Consider the following 22966-nt stretch of genomic DNA (forward strand, 5'->3'; position numbering starts at 1 on the left):
TATTTCTCCATTTAGATGAGAGAACCTACCTACATTATTTCTAACTTTGCAGACCTTGGTTTGCACATTTGCAGTGCAAAATGAGACTGAGGAGAGGACGAGATTCTGCTCCCAACAATACATCAAATTTCCTTCAGAACTCTGCGACTTGGCCCACCCTTTCTCCCCCCTTTCTCCCCCCTTTCCTTTCAGATTAAACTTTCAGCAGGGCTGCCGGTGCCAAATTGGACAGCAGGAAACAGGAGGATTTGCCTGCTGCTGAGTCCAGCAGGAATGTGCATAAGCCCTTCAAACAGAGTAAAAAATAAAAAAAAAAGGGGGGGAAGTTTCATGAAAAACATTACCTTTTAAGTTCTGACCTACAGGCATTAGGTTTTTTTTTTGTTGTTGTTTTTAGGGTCTTTAAATGATGATGTGACCAAATGATGATAAGTGCTGCAGTCTACAAAGTGGTGCCACTGAATAATTGGATGAGTCATTTTGGAACCATTGTCCCCAATGTAGCTCGACATAATACTGAACAGTTAGGGTTTGTATTAATATTGATATAACTAGTTATTACAGTTTGTGAAGGAAAATTTTTTGTTTTGTTGTGGTTCTGCTGTGCTTAAAGTGAATAGTGGAGGAGACGGTGGCACAGACCAGATTGTGAGAGGGTGAGAGTGAGAGGTAACAACAGCAAACACCCGAGAGAAAAGCCAGAGATGAATTTGGCTCCGAACATTGAAAGCCAGGACGTTGATAAACATTGTCATGTAAGGACGATGAAAAGTTACGACGAAGAACACTAATCTACCTTTACACTGGTAGTCTATAACAGTGATCCGTTTTGTACCTTGGATTTTTTTCTTGTTTTTTAACTTTGTGATGTGTAATTGCCTCTGACCAATGGATGTAATTAGGTTTGTGAATATCCCAGTCAAGGGCCTCGTGTATATACTGCTGGATTTTGAGGGATTTGCTGACCTTTCTCTGGCTAAGCTGCTGAGAGCATGGAACACCCTTCCCTGTACTCCATTCTTCAGCAACTTTCACTGTTCTCCCAAATGACTTTGCTCAAGTTACTCTTTCTATTAATCTGTCAGCTACGTAGACCTACTTTTAAACGTCTACATGTAAGGGAGCACAAATTGGACATTTCAAAGGCTGGTTTGAAATAATGCAGTGTGTGAAAGGAAACAAGAAAGCAATTACCCCCCTAGTTACCAGCTCAAAGCCCACATATTTTCTGTCACAGTCGTGCAGATGGATAATTCAGATGGCTGCTTTGGTTTCTTTTTCACAAAGAGGTGAAGAGATGGAGTGCATGCTGGAAAACATTCTTTGTAGACTTTCACTGTCCCTGTGTCCTTGTAGGAGATTGTTGCCTTGAAGAAATATATGATTTTAAGTTTGATGGCAGTGCTACGGCGCTCTCATCAAACCTTTATGCTTTTTAGATCTTGATGCATAGAACAGTGCAAGGACCATAAAAGCAGGCAAAAAAAGAAAATCATACTCAGGGGTGAGAGATGAGAGATGATGTCCATCATGATGTGTTTTACATCTCACTATCAGAAAATATAGCGATGTTACAAGGTAGATCTATGTACTTCATCACATTGATTCAGAAAGTCTATGAATCCATTATTGCCCCAGAACAGTTCTGCTGTTTGATTGCAACCTTTGTTTGCCTGGTTCAGAGGAACCACAGCTGTATTCTGAGATGGAGAGGAAACATGTCTCGTTCTTTGTCCTTGTCCAGTCTTTGTTTAGCTGGTCTGTTTGTCTCAGGTCTGGAGATAATCGTGCCACCAGATCTATTACAAGTATGTGTTCAAAGCAGACTCTGCAGTGAATAACTATAGAACCATAGATGCATTGGATGTATCCCTGTAGAAATATTGTATGAGTGTTATATATATTTACCCTCGCTGCATACAGCCTTTGGATTTTGTGCTGTGCGATTGAGTCTAATCCCAGCTTGGCCTGTAGTATGGGCATTTAGTTGGACATACATACTATACGCCTACCAAGTGAAATTCAGAGCTCGGTTGAAGCGATCCTTTGATGCTTCAGCTCTCCATCTTATCCATACATACATATGTTCTGTACCCATAGTTTTAACAATAGCTTCATGTGTCCGTTTGCTTCAAAGTTATTTATTTCCTTTTCTGTGCACAGACAAGGGAACGCTATCAAATAACTCTACAATGAAACCAGTGCCGACTGAGACCCTTTGGCACCAGGCCTGGAGACAGGCAGTCAGGCTGGGGTCTAGTCAGGGAGCTCATGTTGAGCGGAAGGCCCGGTCTGACCAGTAACCCTCTGAGGCAGAAAACAAAACACAGCAGATGTTTCAGTCTGGTGCCAAATAAGTTGCTAACCAGTTGTCCACTACCAGCCAGACTGGCCTGAATTGGCCTGGGGACTTGGCTTGGCTGTGTTTATCGCTGCTGGGCTCATTACAAAACAGGCTGAAATGCCACGACGGACCTGGAGAAAGAGAGAAGGAGGAGGGGGAGGAGGGGGAGATGGGGTTGATGCCTGCAAAACAATTTTGACAAAATTGTCTCGCAGACTGTGACAGCGTGCAAGTGCTCTCTAATCTGACAAGGGCCAACATGGTGGAGCAAAGGCTAAAAGGCAGGAGCTGAATACAAAAGAACAACATGGCGAACTTCATTTCGTAGATAGAAGTTGTTTATGTGAATATTAATAAAGATAATTTTACTTTGTGATTTTGTTTAGGAGCCCAGCTGGTATATCAAATCGCAGGTCATTTCAGCTGTTTTTTATTCTTACAGATACTTTTAAAAAATGGAGGTAATGTTTGTCAATATTTGTAGTTGGCAGAGACCCATGACAGCTGAGCTGATATTGGTGCAGGTGCCATTAATCCCCAGCAACCATTATATGTTTTAAACTGCTCTTTGACAATTAAATTTGAGGACTGATAAACTGATAAAACCTGATATATGAACCTGATGTATGAACTTAAAAGGCCAGTTCACCTAAATGACTAAAACATTTTTTTTCTCACTTACCTCTACCCATGCAGATGGTCATGCTTTTATTTCCTCAGTTAATGTGACACACATTTACAATGCACAGTTACAATTTAGTATTGTTGGATTTAAGTGTGAGAGACGGAAGACAGGAGGAAGAACAGCAATGTGGACAGACTGAGGCCTGTGCAGATGGTTGTGCAGAGGACCTCAGAGAGAGCACAGTGCTACAGACTAAATGGGATGGAGGAAGAGGGTAAAAGCAAAGTCCGAGAGGCTGCCAGAGAGTAAATACAAGAGAGGGAGTCCTAGAAATGCAACAACTCCAGGGCTCGGTTCAAATCAGTGTTTTTGGCAAACAGAAAGTCCACTGAATCTGATCCTGCAGAGAAACACACTCTTATACACTCTCACTCTCTGAACTCTCCATCATCTCCCACTCTCCCAGAGCAAACAGTTTACAGGACAGAGAGAATGGAGGCTGAATAATGTCATCACGTTTTCCTGCCTCGTGTGAATTTATACCGGAGAGCTCTGAAACCTGTCGTCTAATGAAACTGGCACAGGGACCAGGAGAGGGAGCGTGAGTGCTGGGGAGGGAGAGAGGTGGATGAGGTCGTCATAGATGGAGAGAGGAAGTTGGAGGGTTTGAGAGAGTTCAGTTGAGGGAGAACATATGTGGCGTGAATTCAATCAAAGGAAAATGATCGCACGTGTAAGAGGAAGAGAGTTAGACTGAGAGAGTGTGAGAGAATTTTCAGCTGAGTGTGTCTCTGTGTGTGCACGAGGCTGTGGCGATAATTCCCCAAATAAATAAACCTCATCCTGGCCAATTTGTCTCAGATAAGCAGTGCCTGGCAACCCCAAACCCACCTCTTGGAAGTGCCAATTCAGCTTGCAGTTGGCGCCGTATGAAAGGCTGTACAGTGCTCAGATGTTGGGAGGATGGAGGAGACCGACAGTAACACACAGTGTGTGTTGACAAGATTGAGAGTGAAACAATACAAGCTGAGATATGAAAACAGGCTCCAGGTAAAAGCAAGGTTGAGCCAGATTAACTGGGAAATAAGGAGATTTCGTACGGGGAGAATGCTCAGCAGCAATGAATTGGATTCAGAAGGTTAAAGGAGAATCCCTGCATCAGGGTGTGAATGGAGCGATGAAGGAAAGATTTAGAAAGAAAGAACATGAGCAAGGCAGTGATGAATGAGAACAAACAGATGGTTAGTAGACGAAGGGGCAAATGAAAAGATGGAGGGTGTGATGGAGCTGAAAGGAGATGGAGGGGGGAGACTGTTCAGGTGTGATCGCAAGGTTATAACCAAACATCAAGGTGAGCTGAACATCCTGAGGTGTGGGTTAAGAGATTTTCACACCAGACAACCTAAGAATAAAGCAGTTACAGTTCTGTGAGGAAGAATGAGCCAACATTCCTCCTGCATGTTGTGCAGCCACAGAGGTTATTGCTCCCGAAGGAGCTTTGACCAGTTATTAAATCTAAGGATTCACTTATTTTTTCCACCAGTACTGCAAATGTTTAATGGTAGTCAGTAAAGACCCCAAAGGTTATTATTGTTTGTGTTATGAACTTAAGCACATTGCACATTTAAGCTCATTTTGTCCATGACTTGAAGGTCAGATCAGATTTTATCACCAGTTAATGCAGAATACCAGGTAATTCCAAAGGATTCACATGCTGTTAGGTAGGATGCAAATTGTTTTAAGAACATTTGTGTCCGTTGAGGACATTGCTCTCTGGTTTAACATGGAACATGGAAAATCTTACATCCCTATAGCCTAACTTTAAATTATTAGGGTCCTTGTGAATTGGACATGAGTATGATCCTCCAAGCTGCATCAGGTACGGGAGTATTTGAATAGTTAATGGTCTAAATAATTCATCTGTGAATCAAAAGATGAATTAATAATGAAACTTAAACATGAATGTTTATTTTAACGAACTAATAATCAGTCATTGTTAAATTCCATCTTAGCACACCAATAAAAATAAATTGCAGTTATCTCAAAGGATGGCTGTTAGAGATATTTAATCAGATTTGCTTTAAATATTTAATATCTGCTCTAACTTTAGTCTAAACAAAGTAGACAGTGTGAAGTCATCTATGGACATTTTGACGCAAAAATAAATTTTATTGTAACTTCATATCGATAATGTATTGTGCAGATAGAACATAAGTTTTGTTCATCATAAGTCATTGCACACCAGAAGGAAATGCTATTCTTAGGACACATGATATGTGTATTTGAACTATTTCACGTTTATACTCTCTATACTTTCTTCTGTATCTATACAGCTAATCTTGAAAACAGTGTCTGAACATTTTATATTTATCTTACGGTGTCAGTTTTGCAGTGAATCTGCCCGCTGGCCAGAATGCACGCACAGAGTTAGGAGAAATGATGAGTGGGATTTCTAAACCAGTTAGGAGAACAGCTCTCGGTATTCGAGAAGGAAGAACACAGTTGGATTACATGATGATAACATCACATTTTCATTTTATTCATAGCAGTGATGGTGATTTCTCGCTGTCATGTATTGTGAGCATAGAGGAAGTTGCATTGCATTCGGGAGCTGTTGGAGAAATCCTTGACATCAAAGGAATATTCTCTGCCTCGAGACCTTTGACAGGCCTCTGTCTTTGCCTCACGTTGCTATGACTGCCGAAAGGGTACCTGCAGGTGATGGAAGTGACAGAAGGGAGGGAGATAGGGGTTGTGTGGTGCAGCAGAGGGGCTCTGCTCCACCAACAGTCGGGCCAATCTGTCAAGATGCGGCAGACGGCCAGGGCATCTTGCTATCGGCCGTGCCTGCCCGGCTACAGTGTATTTTTAGAGTGATTTAGCGCTTCCTGTCTATAATGATAATAACGCTGCAGCTCCTGCATGAGGCCAGACGCTCTCCCTTTGAATGGAGTCATAGATAAGAAGGGATGGCTGGGAGGCTCAGGAATCCCAGCAGCGCACATTGTAGCTGATACGAAATGAGAGCAGTGACTATTACCACTGAAATATGTTGTTAATGTATGTGCATCAACCTGGACCAAATACGGCGAGCAGTCAGAGTATGATCTGATGAGATCTCAGAGCACCTTGCTGCATTGTTTTACATATTAATGAGATTTCCTTTGAATCCGACATGACTCCTTAATACTTTAAGATATGTCGTTGGTTTGTTTTAAGTGTCAGTGTGTTGATCTAAAATTATTCTTCTAATAAAAAAGGAATTAACGATCCATTAAGACTATGAAATAAATCTTGTCTGCATCCATTAACTGACGCCTAAGATATGCTTCAAAGTGTTTTCAGCTGTAGCAAATTTTCGTCTGTAGTCAGAGTAGAATTAGGAAGTTGTGATCAACTAATACCCTTTTAATAATATTAACTTGGGTTTCACCTGACTCGTACGAACCCATTTATTTCAGCACACAGCACTAACTTCCTGTCCATCTGGTAAAAGAGGGCAGCGTGGGGATTGTTAGGGTATTTTTATTATACTGTAACATGCTCAACTGTCTTTGTGCATTTGTCACACAAAGTGATTGCTCCACATAAACATTGACATGCTAAAAGTGGTGGACTGCAGTGGTTTAGTACAATACAACATTCAGTAGTGAGTGCTTTTAGAGACTGGCCTGGCTGACCTGAGCTGACCTGCAGCTGCGTGCCATCCCCCCCCTCTTTCCCCTGCCTCTCCTGTCTCTCTCTCTCTCTACTGTCACTATCAAATGAAGCAGAAATACGAAAACAATCATCTATATGACATTACAACAATACTGCACAGGTAACATCTGTCAAAACATCTGCAGTACTGAGATCAGTATCCTATTTGCGTAACTCTTAATAGACCATATAAACCATGTGATGATATAACATTATCTGCCTTTGTAAAGTGTGGAAACAATAAGAACAAAAATAATGTAGATACACATCACCAGGGAGAGAAAGGACAATAATGACAAGCTGCACAGAACGAAACTTTTAATCAAACATTTTAAACAGCAAGGTGAAATAGTTCCTACTCACTGTGTCCACAGGGCTAACGAGGACAACGAAAGGAAAGTCCAAAACAATAAGGATTAAAAAAAAACTCGCCAGGCTAAAGGACAAGGACTGACTGACCTGTTAATTACTTATGTGCTCCCCGTTCTGTCAATTAAGGTTAAATCCCCAAGGGGATGTGTTTGTGACGACACCTTCAAAGCCTGTCGTATTTAAATAAGCTCAACATTAATGGCTGTGCGTTATTAGGAGATAGCAGCCCCGAGCTGGAGTTAGAGAGCTGCTGACCTCAGCTGTAGTAGTATTACAATGATGAACTGTATTAACAGTGAAAATATAACAGTGAGTTGAACCAACTGTATTTGATAAACTGAAAGAGGCAGTAGGTAGCATTTCATTTCTGTGGTGCACAAAAAGACCATAATATATTTGCATGGGTTTATGGGCTGGTTGATCAGTGACAGTGAAACAGCAGCTACTTCTCTCTCCTGTTGTCAGAGAACTGTGTTACACGTTTGTGACCTGAATTACGATGCATTTGAGTCATAATGTCCTGATCTCCAAACCACGAGTCTCAAGTGAACGATGCAAATTATGATTTTGTGATGATATGACACGTTTTTTTCTCTGCACAGATTAGCTTAATGCCCCATCTCTGGTGCAAGAGATTAGTCTAATAGTTTCACTTGCAAGCTACTGTAATTAAAACCATTTTCTAATATGAACTCTGGACAGTGTCTGGAGAATCCGGTCTGGACTTTGTTCGGAGTTGCCCTTTCACACAACAGGAGATTGTCCGTGTCAGACACATTCACACCTACTAGAAAAATACCCCATTTGGCTTAGGTGAGGGATGGCGCCTGGAGAGAGAGCGCGTGCAAGAGGCAGGATAGAAATGTCTTCAGTGTGCCCACTCACTCGCTGAGAATTCTCCGGACAATGACCGGCTCTATTCACACATCAGCTCAGTTGGACATTATTGTACGAGGGAGCTGGCAGGGTAAGGTCCATTTAACATCCGGTCCAGCTGATTCGAACATTTGCGCTCTCACATACGGCTCCTCTGTGTAATGTCTAGATAAACTCAGCAGCTTATGGGAGTGTAGATCTGTTGAAGCCCAACGATGCTGAAGCAAATTGAGAGAGATCATTTCAGTGAGATCCATAAGAGACAACTGAGCACAGCCATCTTTACTGTACTTTACAGTCGAATGGCTGCCCCCTGAACTTCCAGATTGAGTTCACACAAAGAAGTATTGGACTGCTGCACACATCAGTAGAGCTGCTGCATATTAATTATATAAAATAGATTTTTTTTAAATTACTTTTTTCTTTGAGAACTCGATATGCTCATGTACATGTGCTCCTATGAGGTGGAAATATTGATTTGACTAAAGTGAGTAAATAAAGTAAATAGTATAACTGCTGGGAGGCTTCTTTATATTTCTCCTCTCTTGTCTTTATTGGTATCTCTTATTTGTCCTCCCCCCTGTTCACCCACTTTCTGTCTTTAGCCTGTTGTTCCATTTGTACGCCCACCATATTTCTCTTTTTACTTCCATCTATGAGTACTTCTCCCTGGGTGTCACCACAAACCCGCTCTGGTCTCTTCATTCACCAGCTCTCTGATAATACCCTGATCAATAGACAGTCCATTAGAAAGAGGAACAGGAGGAGAAAATGTTTGGACTGGACTGACCCATTCACAGCGCCTCATACTGCTTGGGGGGTGACATTGCACAGATTTCATTGCCTGGTAGGAGTGGCTTTAGTCGGTTTGGCATGTACACAACTGAACCTCACTGTCAGTCAGTGATTGTCTCATCACAACAACAGTGTGCTGTGTTTAATTTACAGATCTTTCTGTGTGCATTTGAATTTTCTCCGTTTCCATAGCTCTGTTTCCGACGGACGTGCAGCTGAAGCTTTAATGGTTTAAAATTTTTTATTTTTCACAGCAACAAATGTGCAAGTTTCTCCCTTACAAATTAGGCCCGTTGTGTTTTGTGATTAGTTTTCCACACATAATTCCCAGAGGTGCAGGGTTTTCTTATGAAGCAAATTGGCCAGTGCGTGACCGGACAAATTAATCTAATTTTCTTGTTTGTTTTACAATGTGTCTTGTGCAGGTAATTCCCAGCTAGGGGCGACCATCGTGGACGCCTTAGACACTCTGTACATCATGGGTCTCCACGAGGAGTTCAAGGACGGCCAGGAGTGGATCGAACAGAATCTGGACTTCAGTGTGGTGTGTACATACCTTCCTTTTACACAGTAGTAACACAATCAGGAAATCTTAGGGTTTAAAGTTTGGTCCTGTCGATGATCCAAGAATTATTTCCGCTCTGTTCTCACACTGCACTAGAATTTGGAAGAGGACAGAGACTCACATTTTAAGAAGTCTCAGTATCACTTGAGTGGCTTTTTTGCTGCGTGGTTAAATGAACCTTGCTCTGGGATTGAACACGTTGTTGTTGGATTACCTGCTCCTGGTGTGAAAACACTCATTACATTCATTTGGCAGATGCTTGCTTTTAAACCATACAGGAGCAAGAGCTAGATAGCGGCCAGAATTGGGAGCGTATCCCTTCTGAACGAATGAACAGAGCGCACGACGGGCATTGACTCCGCCGTCCTGGTTTCGGTTCAGAGCTCAGAGCGTGGGGGATGGGAACGGCTAGAGACGTCCAGAGGCTTTTAGAAGAAAAAAAAAAATCACAATTTCTTATCTACTTCACCATCCACTTTGATAGTGTATCCTCCCTGAATGTTTCCTGCCTGATAAGGAGGAGTTAATACTGCTTAAATTCAACGGATGCAGTTTCCTTGACATGGTTTTCAACATGCCATCCAGCACCATCAGACCATAGATAACTGGCAGGTGTTGCTTGTGTGGGATGAAAACCTCTGACCCTGTCACCAGTGAGCTGCACTGGGCCAGTCGAATCGTATCAAAGCTGATATAAAATACAAAGGAGAAGCTGCACCTAATTTACTGTTTCTGTATAATTCCCTTGTAGGTGTTAGGGTTAGAGTAGGCTTGTACAGTTACCTGTGTAATCTGTTCTACGACTAAGCATCATAGAATATATTCATATTTTTAGCATTGTCATGTTTTCTTACATTTAGAACACCTGCTTTTGTTTAATATAGTCAAGAGGGTTGTATTTAATGGAATAAGAATTGGAAATTACCAGTTAAGTTACAATAATAACACTTCATTTCTTAGCTTGATTCCCTGCTGAGAGTCGTTTTTCTCTGTGTCCATTTCTATTTATTTTTCATTTCCCTCACTCTCCTCTCACCCTCTGTTTTTAACAGCCTCCTCTCTTTTCAGTCTCTCTTGTCCATCACATCTGCAGCTCTGCTCGTTTATTTCTGTTTCCATCCTCCTCTCCCATTACCGGCTTCCTTCTCTTTTTCGCCCGTCAATCATCTCCATCTACCCTCCTTTCACTTCTGTCTTCTGTTATTTTTTTTTTTTTTACTGTGCTCCCTGCATACTCTTACGACCCCCATCTTCATCCGCTCTTACTGTTTCATGATCTATTTTTGTCTTTTCTCTTTCCCTCCATCTAGTCTCTGGACTTGACCAGTTTATTGTCTTCAGTCTTTCCTCTTTTATTACATCTAACAACCACATTTTTTATCTGTTCGTCTGTTCATCATCTGCCATGTCTGTCACTACTTTTTATCTGGCTCATGCTTCTTTTTTTCCCCCTTTAATAATTCTTAGTCCTTTCCCTCTGTCTTCTATCCATTCACTATCCCTCTTTATCCTTCACTCCATCATTCTCCAACCTATTTTTTGTCTTTTGAATACGGTTACCAAGTTATATCCTTCTTTATCCTTTCTTTCTCTCCTGTCTTTTTTCCCAGTGTCCTTCAATGACTTTACCCTCGTTCATTCACACTTTTTGTCGTTTTCCCCTCCACCTGTCATAGCTCTCACTCCCTCCTCTGTTCTTTCACTATCCTTACATATCCCTCTTGTATTTGTTCTCCATTACCTCTTGTCGTTTCTCCCCTTTTCTCTCTACATCGCGATTTTGGTCTAGCTGTCATCCCTGTCTTCTTCCCCTTTGTTCTGATGTGTCTCTCCTAAATTTCCCATGAAATCATTATTCTATCCATGCAGGGCTTCTTGCTCTCCCACTCGTCTTTTTTCCTTTCCTTACTTTCTGCCTGCACCAACGTGTGACGCCCCAAGCTTGTTAGTCCCCCTACTGAGGCAATCACAGGGCAGCTAGCAGGTAGGCAGAGGGGATCTAACAGTCTGACACTTGGAGGGCTAATTAACCTCAGGATCACTGTGGTCGAGCAGTGGAAAGAGGGATAAAGGGAAGAATTGTGGCTGAGGAACTGTGGAAGAGAGAAAGAAGAGAAAGACTTAGATTAAATGGAGGATGAGGGGATAGAAAGAGGGAGCAGCTTACAGAAATTCTTCTGATACTGAAGCCAAAGAAAACTGCAATGATTTTCAGGTGAGAATCTGCAGTTAGGCTATAAGGTGCATCTTTTTTGTATGATGACTGATTTCTGAGAGTCACAGATTATGGAGTGTTATTTGGGCACTAAAGATTAGAGTCTGTGGAACTTTACAAAGTTTAAAAACCTATCCAAAGTGTCTTACATTTCAGACTAACCTTACTGAAAATATCATAGAAGGTTGGATTTGCTCCACGGTTCTTTTGAGATGAACGAAAAGAGACAAAATACATGAGGGGTTCCTAAAATAAGGCAGACAAACAGGGACAGGAAACGAAAGCCTGGATGAATTTTTAGACGTGAAGAGGACAAAGAGTGGACAGGACAGGGAGAAACATCCAGGTAGATTACACGTAATGGGAAATTGAAGTGAAAGTTAAGCAAAACGAGAGGTCGGTATTCTAGCACCGAGTGATAAGCAAAATATCTGCAGGAGCAGCCTTTGTAATAAAACCTGCTCTGGTAACAAACAGTGCGAGCGCCTTATTAAACAAGCAGAGAATTATAAAATGTATAAGGAATGCAATTACAGTGACAGGAATATGAGACAATGAGAAAAAATGTGCTCCAGTAGAGTTTTAAGAAGGAGAGGCAGGGGAGAGGAGGGGAAGCCTCTCTGCTTACACAAGAGGGGAATGGAGAGGAGAGATTAGAGGGTGGAGAGGGAGGAGAAGAGAGGGGAGGATGAGACTTGGAGCTCCTGTTAACGGCGAGAGGAGGAGGAGGAGGAGGAGGAGGGGGTGTGTCGCTATGTTTTCATTAGCAGCTCGGTTTTATGCTCTTATACCTGCATGCATTAGGCGAAGGATTCAGGCGTCAGCTTCCAGCTACTGTAACATTCAGGAAAGGCTAAGCTAGCTTAGGCTCAGTCTTAGCGGTATGGCCGCGGCATTACTCTGGCTTTTGCTCAGGCCTTTTACAAAACAGGTAATTCCCCAGCTCATAGGGAGCAATATATTTCAAGCCTGCAGAGGCCCGGCAGCATAATTGGCAGCAAAAGTGTTATTAAGCTTGGCCCTTGTGAAAAGCAAAGATTTGCTCAACCTGAAGGGTGAAGCCATTCCCAGCCTCTCCAGTCAGAGCTCTGGAGCTGGAATAAGGGCATAGTCTGGATTTCCATTTAGGAGATTAAAAACATCACTCTTAGTCAAGTTTAATCACTCTCCTGTGCATGTATGTGTGAGTGCAAGCTCCCAAACATTACACTGAGCTTAACTTCTGCCGTGTGTGCACGCCATCCCTGTTAGAACCAGTATGACCTTTACAATGAGGGTGTTTTCACCCCTTTTCGCTTTATCAGTTCATCGTTAAAGATGGGGACTGACTTGTGCTTAGGTTTAAGCGTGCGATGAGTGTCGCATACGTTTAAAGGAGCATGTGTAGTTTATACGGCCTCATTAAATTCTGGTTTATAACTTGGGTGTTACAGTTTTGGCCGTCATTTCTATGAGTTATGATAAAATTACACGCATCAAAGTCGTTGCTGAGATCTAGGAACGTGGCAACATCGCTACAACAAGGTCTGACTCTCCAAGCAATGCAAACATCTCGCATAGAAAAATCAAGCAGGTTGTGAACAAGCCAGTGTGAGGAAATCATTTTGCTATTCACTTTACTTTCTCTTCCTTTTAACCTTGTCTCTTCTGTTTTTTTTTTTTCCTATCCCATCAGATTTCTTTTTAGTCATGTTGCCTCGCTCTTGGAGCCAAACCAATGCAAACTGGAATTATATATAATTAAGCCAGTTTGGTGTTAACTCCAAGTGCAATTTAACTGACTTACTGAACATGAGCAAGCAAGTTGTGTTGTGAGACATTTCAGCTACAGTTTAAAAAAAAAAAAAAGGTGTAATATTCTCATTCTCATGCTGGGAAAGTGCGAGTGCATGTTCGTGACATTATTTCCCTTTGCTTGATTTTGCATAAACACAATAATAATAGTTCTCTGTCAGTCAAATGTTCCTTTCTTAAAAACATTTAAAATTTTATGGTTCTGATAAGGCTTTAACAAATGTACGCACATTTTTATTGTGTGCATGTGCGTGCGTGTGTGTTACACCTCCGCTCCACCACCTCTCATTCCAGCCACCCACCTGCCACCACCAGCACATCCACCAGCTCCAGCACTTAATGAATGATTAAATAGCTGCCATGTCAGGTTGAGCCAAGCAGTGAGTCATTGTTTGAGTCTCCAGTGTCCTGGTGGGGCCCCCGCACTGCAGCTTGCCCTCAGATGATGAATGTGTCGGCATGAGGTCCGCATCCATCGCCGGGCTCAAAGATGCACCAAATTAATGGACTCCGTTAACTGATGTATTAATAACCCTGGTCAAATCGAAGGTTTGATCGGGATGATGCGGCAGAGATGGGGAGATAAATTAATGCTCGCTGTCAAAGAGTACGTTCCAGCCCGGTTTGATTAACCAGATTTAATTACACAAGAGGAAGAGTTCCTTATTCAGATTTTTTTATTCATGTGGAGAAAGCATGAGCAGTTAGATGATACGTGCGACAGCGTTTTATCAGATGCGAAAAAGTGCAGAATTATCTTTCACAGTGTTTTGAAAAGGCAAAAAAAAAAAGAAGAAGAACATTCTGCTGTTTATTTTTCATGACATTGCTGAGGTTTCAGGGTCCTACACAGTGAAAGCTGTCGGGTTTGTCATGTTCAGACGTCCCCTCTCCTCTAACGCCCCCCCACCCTCCCCCCAGCGCTTTGCTGAAGGTGAAAGACATTTGACAGTGACTTCCCCCCATCCTCCTCGCTCCTCTCTCGTGTCACCTGGATGACAAGTCGTTGGAAAATTTAGCGTTTCAGCCGAGACACGTGGATGACGTGTTTTGTTTTTGTTTTTTTTTCCCTCAGACCTGTCGAACTATCATCCCATGTTTTCATGCTCTAGCGAAAGGTTTGAGCCAAACCGTGTTTTAGACTACAAGTTCACAGACACAGATACACACCGCATCTTTAAAAAAAAAAAAAAAAAATCATGTTATATGTATCCGGAGAATTTCACTTATTCAATAGGCTTTTGTGTTGCAACATACCAATCAAGTCCAACTGTCTGCTTTGAAAATACAAGGCAGATGTAGGGTATAGTGTATGGAGGAGAAGAGACACACACACACACACACACAGTACATACAAGCACCTAAAGGAACAAAGGAAACGTGCTGCACTTACTAAAGGGGAGATAATGAAATGGAAACTGTGCTGAAAGCAGCGCACCTCACCTCAGCTGCTGATATTGACTGTTTGAAATACCAAGCAATGCATCAGTTAGTCATTTAGGGTAAATTAATTGGTCAGGTGCTTGTGGTTGGTTTTGTTGGTTCGTGCCTTCTTGCATGTATAATTTTTGTTCCTATAAACACTCCACATTATCACCTCTGTCTTTTCTTCATCACGCCTGATCTACATCTAGGAGTTAATGTATGATTCAGTCCCCTGCACATGTAGTGTCAGTTCAGCCATTCCAAACCACACTCCTGTACATGACTCACATTTTAATGTCTTTGTTCGTCGTGTAGAAGGATCGTCAGATTTCCCCAGAGACAGTCAGAGACAGTAAAAGTTACCGTCTTAGTCATTGCTCAGTTATGAAATCCTGCCGCACCCCGGAGCGTCTCTCCTGCTGGGCCGCTGACAGCGTCGTCAGCCCGTCACTGGAGCTCTGAGTATCGTGGGCAGCCAACAGAAACAAGCTGGGCAGCTCTGCCTCGCACTGTCCTGCACTGAGTCGCCCTCTGTCTCCTTCAGTTGATAGATCAGCTAAAGTAAACTCGTGTAAGGAGGGCAAGAGTCAGAGCTACAGCTGACTATACATTAATCGAAATATTCCCATGACCCCCAGAGTGTTGACCTGAGGAAGAGACACCTTTGCAGTAGAGACAGGATCTAATTAAAATAAACAACGGTTATTATCTGTGTCAGGAAACTGCATGAGAAGAAATGTGTTATGAGATGTCTTGACAAATCTCTTTTTATACTGGGACAGGATGGATATTAATAGAGAAAGCAGTGAAGGTTGGAAAGTGGATGGAATTCACAGGGGAGAGCGAGTGCTGTATGTCTTTAAGAGCTGTCTAATGATAGAGGATCAGAGAATGAAGCGACTCTGCTGTCCTATTTTGTAGCTTCACACCAAAACAGTTCATTAAAATCCCACTTTTCCTCGATATTGCACACAACCTGCGTGATTCCTCACAGTCCTGTGTTCACTGCAGGTACTTTTTAAATCAGGGCTGGTTTGTAGCTCATTGGGGTTTGTGCTCCACAACTACAGTTGTAAATGGCTAACAAGCAAGGCCGACTGACAGACAGGGACTTAGATAGATGGCTGCTGCCGAACAAAGCTGGCCTTCAGCTTTACGAGAGCTTCCCATCCCTTCATCACCAGGTTCAGCGCTGCACCTGCTCCGTGACTAGCAGCCCCCACTGTTTTGATGTGTGCTTCCTGATCAATCAATCAATCAATCAAGAACTTTATTTCTCCCCTGGGGGGCAATTCAAGGCACGTGAACAGTTTACACACAACACAATTATAGCATAGAATAAATAGATAGCAAGGAATAAAATAAATAAACAATAGAATCAAAACTCTTCTGTGATAGCAGGTATGGGTTGATGTGTTGTTGCTCCGTCATTGTTCGGACTGTGTTCTTCAAAAACATTTCATCTCAGCTCGACAATATAGATAAATCTGTAAAATAAATCTGCATGAGAAATTCATGTTTGCGTATGTCTTAAAAAAAGATTTGGAAAAGTAGAAAACTTATAAAAATATTTGTGAACATCACTTTACAAGGGGGGCGGGGGTGTCAGGCCCAGCTGCAAGTGACACCGGTACATTATCACACATTCTGACAGTGTACAAAACCATTTTAACTCAAGGTCGATTGCACGTGCTGCTACGTCCCTGCCGTCTTTTGCTGACGTTAGAGTAAAAGGCAGAAAAAGTGAGCAGTCTGTACAGATGCAGGTAGAGCAGCCTGCTCTGTTTCAGGAGGGAGTCGGACCGGTTACGAATACAACGATGCACAGATCATGAGATGGGAGGTTCAGTGTTGGATATTCACACTGCATTATTCACCTAGACATAATGCTGTGGCTCTCAGTAGATAAGAAAAACATACTGCTGGAAATTATAGTCCTGTGGAACGACGGATGCCAAGAAGACTGGCCATTCCCCATATAATTCTATTGCAGAGGCTTCCCAGCAGCAGCAGCAGCAGTAAGAGAATTTATGACAGCTGTAGATGATGACAGAAAGGGCAAAGAAGCAAAAAGAGCCCATGGGGAGGATTCAGAGTAGGTTAGTGGAGGGTAGCTGGGAGTCAGGGGCAAAGATGCAGCCACGGCCACCATTGCTGACCCGAAACTGGAGGGTGTTACGGTCGAGTATCGAAACGGGTTATGAATGTTGTCTGTGAACACCTGCTCCTGGCTAAGGGCTGCGGTTACCTCACTGAGGTTAAAAAAAAAAAAAAAGAAAAGAAAGAAAGAATCAATCAATGTGTGAGCCACAATAATGATCCACAATAATGAATAATGAACATTTTCCACATTTAAAGCCACATTTTTAAGATTCAGACAATGTGTCCCTCTTTCTTTAATGTCTAGATGGCATTTACTGTAAATCAAGGTCGCTCCGACTCTTTAGAGAAGTGCAGTCTTCATCTCTTGTATATTTTTATTTCTTCTGAGAAAATATCAGAGCAGATTCACTCATTGTCGTTTGCAAATCGCTCTCAGCATTTGAATGCATGGGGCTGCAAGGTGTTCCGAGCTGAGTAATGCTGCTGCATCAGAGCAGCCTTGGCATCAAGAAAGGTGTGAGTCACAGAGAAATGTCCCAATTTCACATGAATTTCTTTACTGTGACAGTTTAAAGTGTTTTTGTGCTTTGTACCGAGTTGCTAACGGCTCGCATGCTCATCAGAGGCCAGCGAGGCTGCTGTGGTGTCTGGGAAAGCTACGAGACTAGCCAGCAGTAGGGTGATTATTCTTTGGGGTATTTTCAAATGGAAAATTAGAAGATTTTGTTGAGAGTTAGCCCTAATTAAACTGTGTGCTGCAAACAAGGAATTTGGAATTACAAAACAATGGGGTGAGGGTGACACCCTTGGGCTTAATTAGTGTAAGAAATATGCATAAACTGTGAATAGTTTATCCACACATAGTTGACTTTTGATAAATGTCTTGCTTAGTTTAAAGTTCTTTAATTCTCAGGAGCTCTAAAGGCAGTTTCTAAGGCTCTCTGATGGTTATCACACATCTTTCATTTCACTTCTACCTGTACCTTTTAAGTAATCTTCTTGATTTAATACAGTCTGTGGAAACCTGAGTTGTTATTAAATAAAAAGCTGTAGAGGTGTGTGACCTCCCTGTGATTTGGTTTATCTCTGTGGGATAGCCTGCTTTGTAAAGAATGCAGAGCTGTGTATTTCAGATTTTATTATTATTATTTTTTTTTGAAAGTTGTACAAACCATCTGATACAAACACTGTAGAAAAAGATGAAATGAAACACAGTCTGTGCTGGTAATCCGGAAACATCCGAAGAGCTCATAAGAAAAAAAAACAAACTGCAAAAGAAAGGAAGATGAAAGAAAAACTAAAAATGACTGACGGTGGCATGAATTCAATTAAAACTTACTTTGAAAGAGAACCACTGAAGGGAAATGTTTTTGTTATCCTATCTTATGTTTTTTTTTTTTTTTTAATTTCTGCTCCCTTATTTTTCCCAGAATGCCGAGGTGTCCGTGTTTGAGGTCAACATTCGTTTCATAGGAGGACTTCTGGCCGCCTACTACCTCTCTGGACAGGAAGTAAGTACTCACCTACATGTGTGTGTGTGTTTGTGAGGATACGAGTGAGAAGTGTTTTGCAAGTCGAAGGACCTTGATGGACTTCAGTGGTTTGTCCGGGCGAGAATTTAGCTTTATTAAGAAAGCAAAAAGAGTGAAGGAGAAAAGGGTTGAATGGTAGGGTCAGCTGTACTGTAGGGGTGAAAGAAGGAAAGAATACAGAATCCTCTCCTTCCTTCTCCTTCTGTCTTTTTACCTCAATTTCTCTTTTTCTCCTCTACAGTACCTCCTCTCATCCATCCTCTAATCCCATTAAGGTCATCAGGCAGATTTCGGTTCTTGGTTAAGTAGCTTGTTTGAACTCGAATACATCGATGCGTTTCTCTCTTTCTGTTCCGTCTCCCTCTCTCTGTCCATCCCATCCACCCCAGCTTTCACGCCTAGCCAAGCAGCGTTCCCTCTGTAATGGAAGCAAATACATCAAATATGTGCTCAGTTCAACGCCCACATCCGTTGTGCTCTCTGTCATAATTTTATGTGGTCTTTGCAAGTGCTGGCCAACCGATCTCTGAGCAAACCTATATTCATCGTTGTCCGACATTTCACCTAAAATACTGCCTGAAAACCCATTCGCTGGTTTTTAGTGTGAGGCCTGATCCATTTCCTGTGCTGGTTTGTTTATTCTGGGTACCACAGCTGTCTGAGATGCCCTGTAGTGCACCCTTTAAAATTCTGAGGCCATGCAGTGCTGCGTGCCCTAAATAAACAGCAGTATCAATTAATGATTCAACCGTGTGCATCAGCGAGTTACGCCAGCGGGACTGTGTCCTTCTACACTGTTTGCACACCTTTTAAATGAATGCTGCCATGGATCAAAACTATATTTGAAAATGAGAATTATGTCAAAATATTAAACGTTGTTCAAAGCTTCCGTCCACAACAGACCCAGTATATAAAGTAATAAGTAATAAAATGAAGTAATAATTTAATATCTTGGATGTGACTGGGAATAGACTGATACTACAGGGAACAGAAATCTTAGCATTTTAAAAAGCTTCATCATTCAGTGTTGTATCTGTGACACATGGCCTTTATACTGTCTTGAAATCTTACCTATGTATCTAACTAAAGCTGATTCTACTGAACTTTGTTTCTCTAAACAATGTAGATTAGTGACAAATCACCAAGAACTTTATAACAGCCTCAGTTCTTTGTGGATTCCACAAGATGTTGGAAAACTTTTCTGTTGTACCACATCCCAGACGTGTTCAGTGGTTGGTGTTCAAAGTGTATGAAAACGGTTTGAGACGTCTTTTGCTTTTTGACATGGAGCCTTATTCTGCTGGTAGTAGCCATTTGAAGATGGTAAACTGTGGTCATAATAGTTCTTATCTGACAGGAGTGCAGCCTGACGGGGGTTTTCTGCTGTTACAGCCCATCTGCGTCAAAGCTGAAGCAGAGAACCAATAAACATAAAAAAAGTGTTCATCATAAAGTTTGTGACAGTTTAGAAAAAAACATTTTCAGAGTAGCTGCAGCGTTTTCTGGTTTGAAAATCAGAAGCTCAGTAAGTGACCGGCTCACTTTGTGTCAGGTGATATAACAAGAAGAATAAAATGATTAGTCATCTGTCAGCTGGTGAAAAGCTGATTCAACCATCTGCAGCAAAGAAATAAAATAAAATAAAATAAAATATAAGTTTGACCTACTCCCACTAATAACGCCCCTAACATTGAAAATGCCCATTAAACTTTGCCTGACCACGGTGAGTGATACGGAGGTTGTGGGTTGGCTTTTTTTTTTTTTTGCAACTGATGATCTGTGATTTCGTTAAATCGCTCTGAACAACAACACAGAGCTAAAGTGCCTTACAAGCAAAGCTTAATGTCACTCCTAATGTCCATCCCCTCGCTCAGTTCCACCTCCTCCACCCAAATCAGACCCAGTCAGTCATCTGAGCCCACACAAGTGATAATAAAAGCAGTGGGTGGTGGGGAAGGAGGGAGATGGAGCATGGGAGGGCTGAGAGGAGAGACAGTGATGGAGGGAGCAGGGGAGAGGGTGGAGAAATCCCTGTGATGGAGCAGTGAGGATGAGCGGAGGGTGTTTGTAGGTGATGGTTACAGATAAAGTGATGGGAGTGGAGAACACGGATGATGAACGGCTGATCGGGGAGAAAAGCGAGTACGACTCATTCTTCGCTCTCGTTGGATGTGTCCTTGAGCAAGGCACTTATCTGCTCAACTGCTCCAGTCAACCAGCAGCTGAATAAATGTTTGTTACTGGGCAGATCCCTGCGGGAAATTGTGCGTAACAGCGTGAATATGAAGCAGCGCCCTCTCCCTGGGTAGATAGAGGTTAAAATTATTAGAGCTGGGGAGTGAACGGGAGGTTGAGGGTGAGATTTTCAGAGTTTTATCAGCATCTTTCCCAGTTGGATGTTAGCTCGTCGTTGGGGATGAAGCTGCGACTGTGGGAGGGAGTAAGTGAGTTGCTAAGAGTGAGCGAGGGATGGGTTGGAGAAAATGAGGCGAGGAGGAGGGCTGAATTAGAACATGAGCACCCAAGACAACTGAAAGAAAACAGGAAGTGGGGAATGAGCAACAATTAAACATATGTATGGACAGATAGGATGCACGTTAAAAGGAGGGAGTGAAAAATGATAAGGTGCACAGATAAATCCAAGAGGGGCTGAATCGAGGGCAGCTGGACTTGGCTTGAGATCTTGAAGTCTTCAAGATCTATAACCAAGTCCGGTTGATAATCACGGTCTGGATATTTGAGAATCTGCACAGATAAAGTTTTACTTTATAAGGAATAAAGCCAAAGACAGCCTCGTCAGGTGAGGTTTTGTAGTCATTGGGTGTCTTTGGCTGCGTCTGTCAGTCACTATCAAAACATAAAAACACAAAGAAGCAAAGTGAAAAGAGAGAAAGAGAAAAATAAGGGGAGATCAATGAACATGAGGGAGAACACTCAAGGAGATTGAATAAAGGACAAAAAAGAACAGGAGGAGACTGATGAGAGACATACAGAAGAGGGGACGGGAAACACAGGCTGAGACAAACAGAGGAAAAGAGAGAGAGAGGGAGGGAGACGGTAAATCAGAGAGAACGGGTTTAGAGAGAGTTTGAGATCAGCATTCAGGAGGAGGAGGAGGTTCTGGTCTGGGAGACCAGCAGAGCAGCAGTGATGGATTGTGTTTACTCCTCTGTCTGTTCCCACCTTTATTCTTTTACTTTCTCCTTCTGTTTCTACCTCTTCCTCCAACATCCTCACCACCCTCTCCTCCCTTTTCACACTGTGTCTTTTGTTTGGCTCTCCTTTCCATGTGTCTTTGCTGATCTCTGTGATCCCTTTGCGACTAACTCTCTCTATTCCACTGTCCTCTGTTTTGTCTTATTCTTTAGTTTCTCCCCCGTGTTCCTCCCTCTTGATTTGTTCATCCTGCCCTCTCCTCGATCATCCTTCTCTCATCTGTGCTTATTCTCTTGTTTCTTAAATCTGCACTCCACATTTTTCCTTTGTTGCCCCCCTTTCCTCACTTTCTTTTGTTTTCTTTCTTTGTCTCTCTCTATTCCTTCATGCCTGAGCCTTTTTAGACTTTACCAGTGTTCCTGCCTTGTTTATTTTCCCTACCTTGTCATTTCTCTGCTGCACTCCACTCGTTTTTTCTCCTTTTTTCCCTCCTAATTTCTGCATTAAGATTTTATCCTCTTCCTTTCTAAAAATTCACTCTGTTCCCCAACCGTCTCTTTTGCCTCTTGCTTTCTTCTGTTGTCCTTGTCTTTTCCTTTCCTCTCCACTTGCCCCTCTTTTCTTTTTTTACTTTATCACATCTCACCAGTACATGCTTGCTCTCACACCCTTTAATCCCTTACCTCCTTTAATCTTAAGAACATTAAACAGCTCTCTTCTCTCTTCCTCCCTTCTGTCTTTCCTGCTCATCTTTTTTTTTTTTTTTTTTTTTTTTTTTTTTTTTTTTTTTTACAGCTTCTCATCTCACCAATGTCGTTCTCCCCCTTTTTTCTCTATCACTGCTTGTCCTTTTCCCTCCTCTCCGCTTGTTTGTGTCTCATCTCGTCTGGTCTTTTGCCCAAATGTTCCTTATCATCTTCCTCCTCTTGATAGTTTGCTTTTTTTTCCCCCTGTATATTTATCTTCTTCTTCTTCTTTTATCTTCTTTTAGCTTCTTTCCCCCTCTCAAGTGAGCGGGCCTGTTCTCTGTTTTGTTTCCCTGCTAATGAGTAATTTATGTGATGGGCAGGTACACGAGACAAGAGCTGAGTTAGAGCTGGTTGGGGATTGTTTAAATAAATATGACTGGCTGAAAACTATGTAGTTAGTTGCACTGAAATCATAAAGAATATTGCATCTTATAATAACCTCTTTATATTGTTGAGGTTGTTTTATCACCAACCTTCTTCTTTGATCTCACCTTATATTGCGAGAATAGCCCTTAATTAACTTTGAAAGCAGTGGGGGGTAGAGGAGAGCTTGAGGATAATTTGCTCCTCTGCAGTGTACAGTGATGGATGAATCTACAAAGCCATCAGCTAGTTTCGCTGGCAAGAAGAGAAACTTGACAAGAAGGAAAAAAAGAAAAAACCCCAGCTCCAGAGGGAAACAAAAACTCTTGTAATCAAACACAATGTTTTGTCCA

At 42.1% G+C, this 22966-nt stretch overlaps 1 protein-coding gene across 2 annotated transcripts in view; it reads left to right on the forward strand.

The window, feature by feature from the left end:
* man1a2 (mannosidase, alpha, class 1A, member 2) overlaps window positions 1-22966 on the forward strand; it is a 102088-nt gene that overhangs the window by 44722 nt on the left and 34400 nt on the right. For both annotated transcript variants that reach the window (XM_041057502.1, XM_041057503.1), the window contains exons 5-6: window positions 9137-9255; window positions 18244-18324. In XM_041057502.1, coding sequence (XP_040913436.1) covers window positions 9137-9255; window positions 18244-18324 — 200 coding nt within the window. The remainder of the gene's footprint in view (window positions 1-9136; window positions 9256-18243; window positions 18325-22966) is intronic.

Source organism: Toxotes jaculatrix, chromosome 15 (genome assembly GCF_017976425.1).
Source record: "Toxotes jaculatrix isolate fToxJac2 chromosome 15, fToxJac2.pri, whole genome shotgun sequence".
Taxonomy (NCBI): domain Eukaryota; kingdom Metazoa; phylum Chordata; class Actinopteri; family Toxotidae; genus Toxotes; species Toxotes jaculatrix.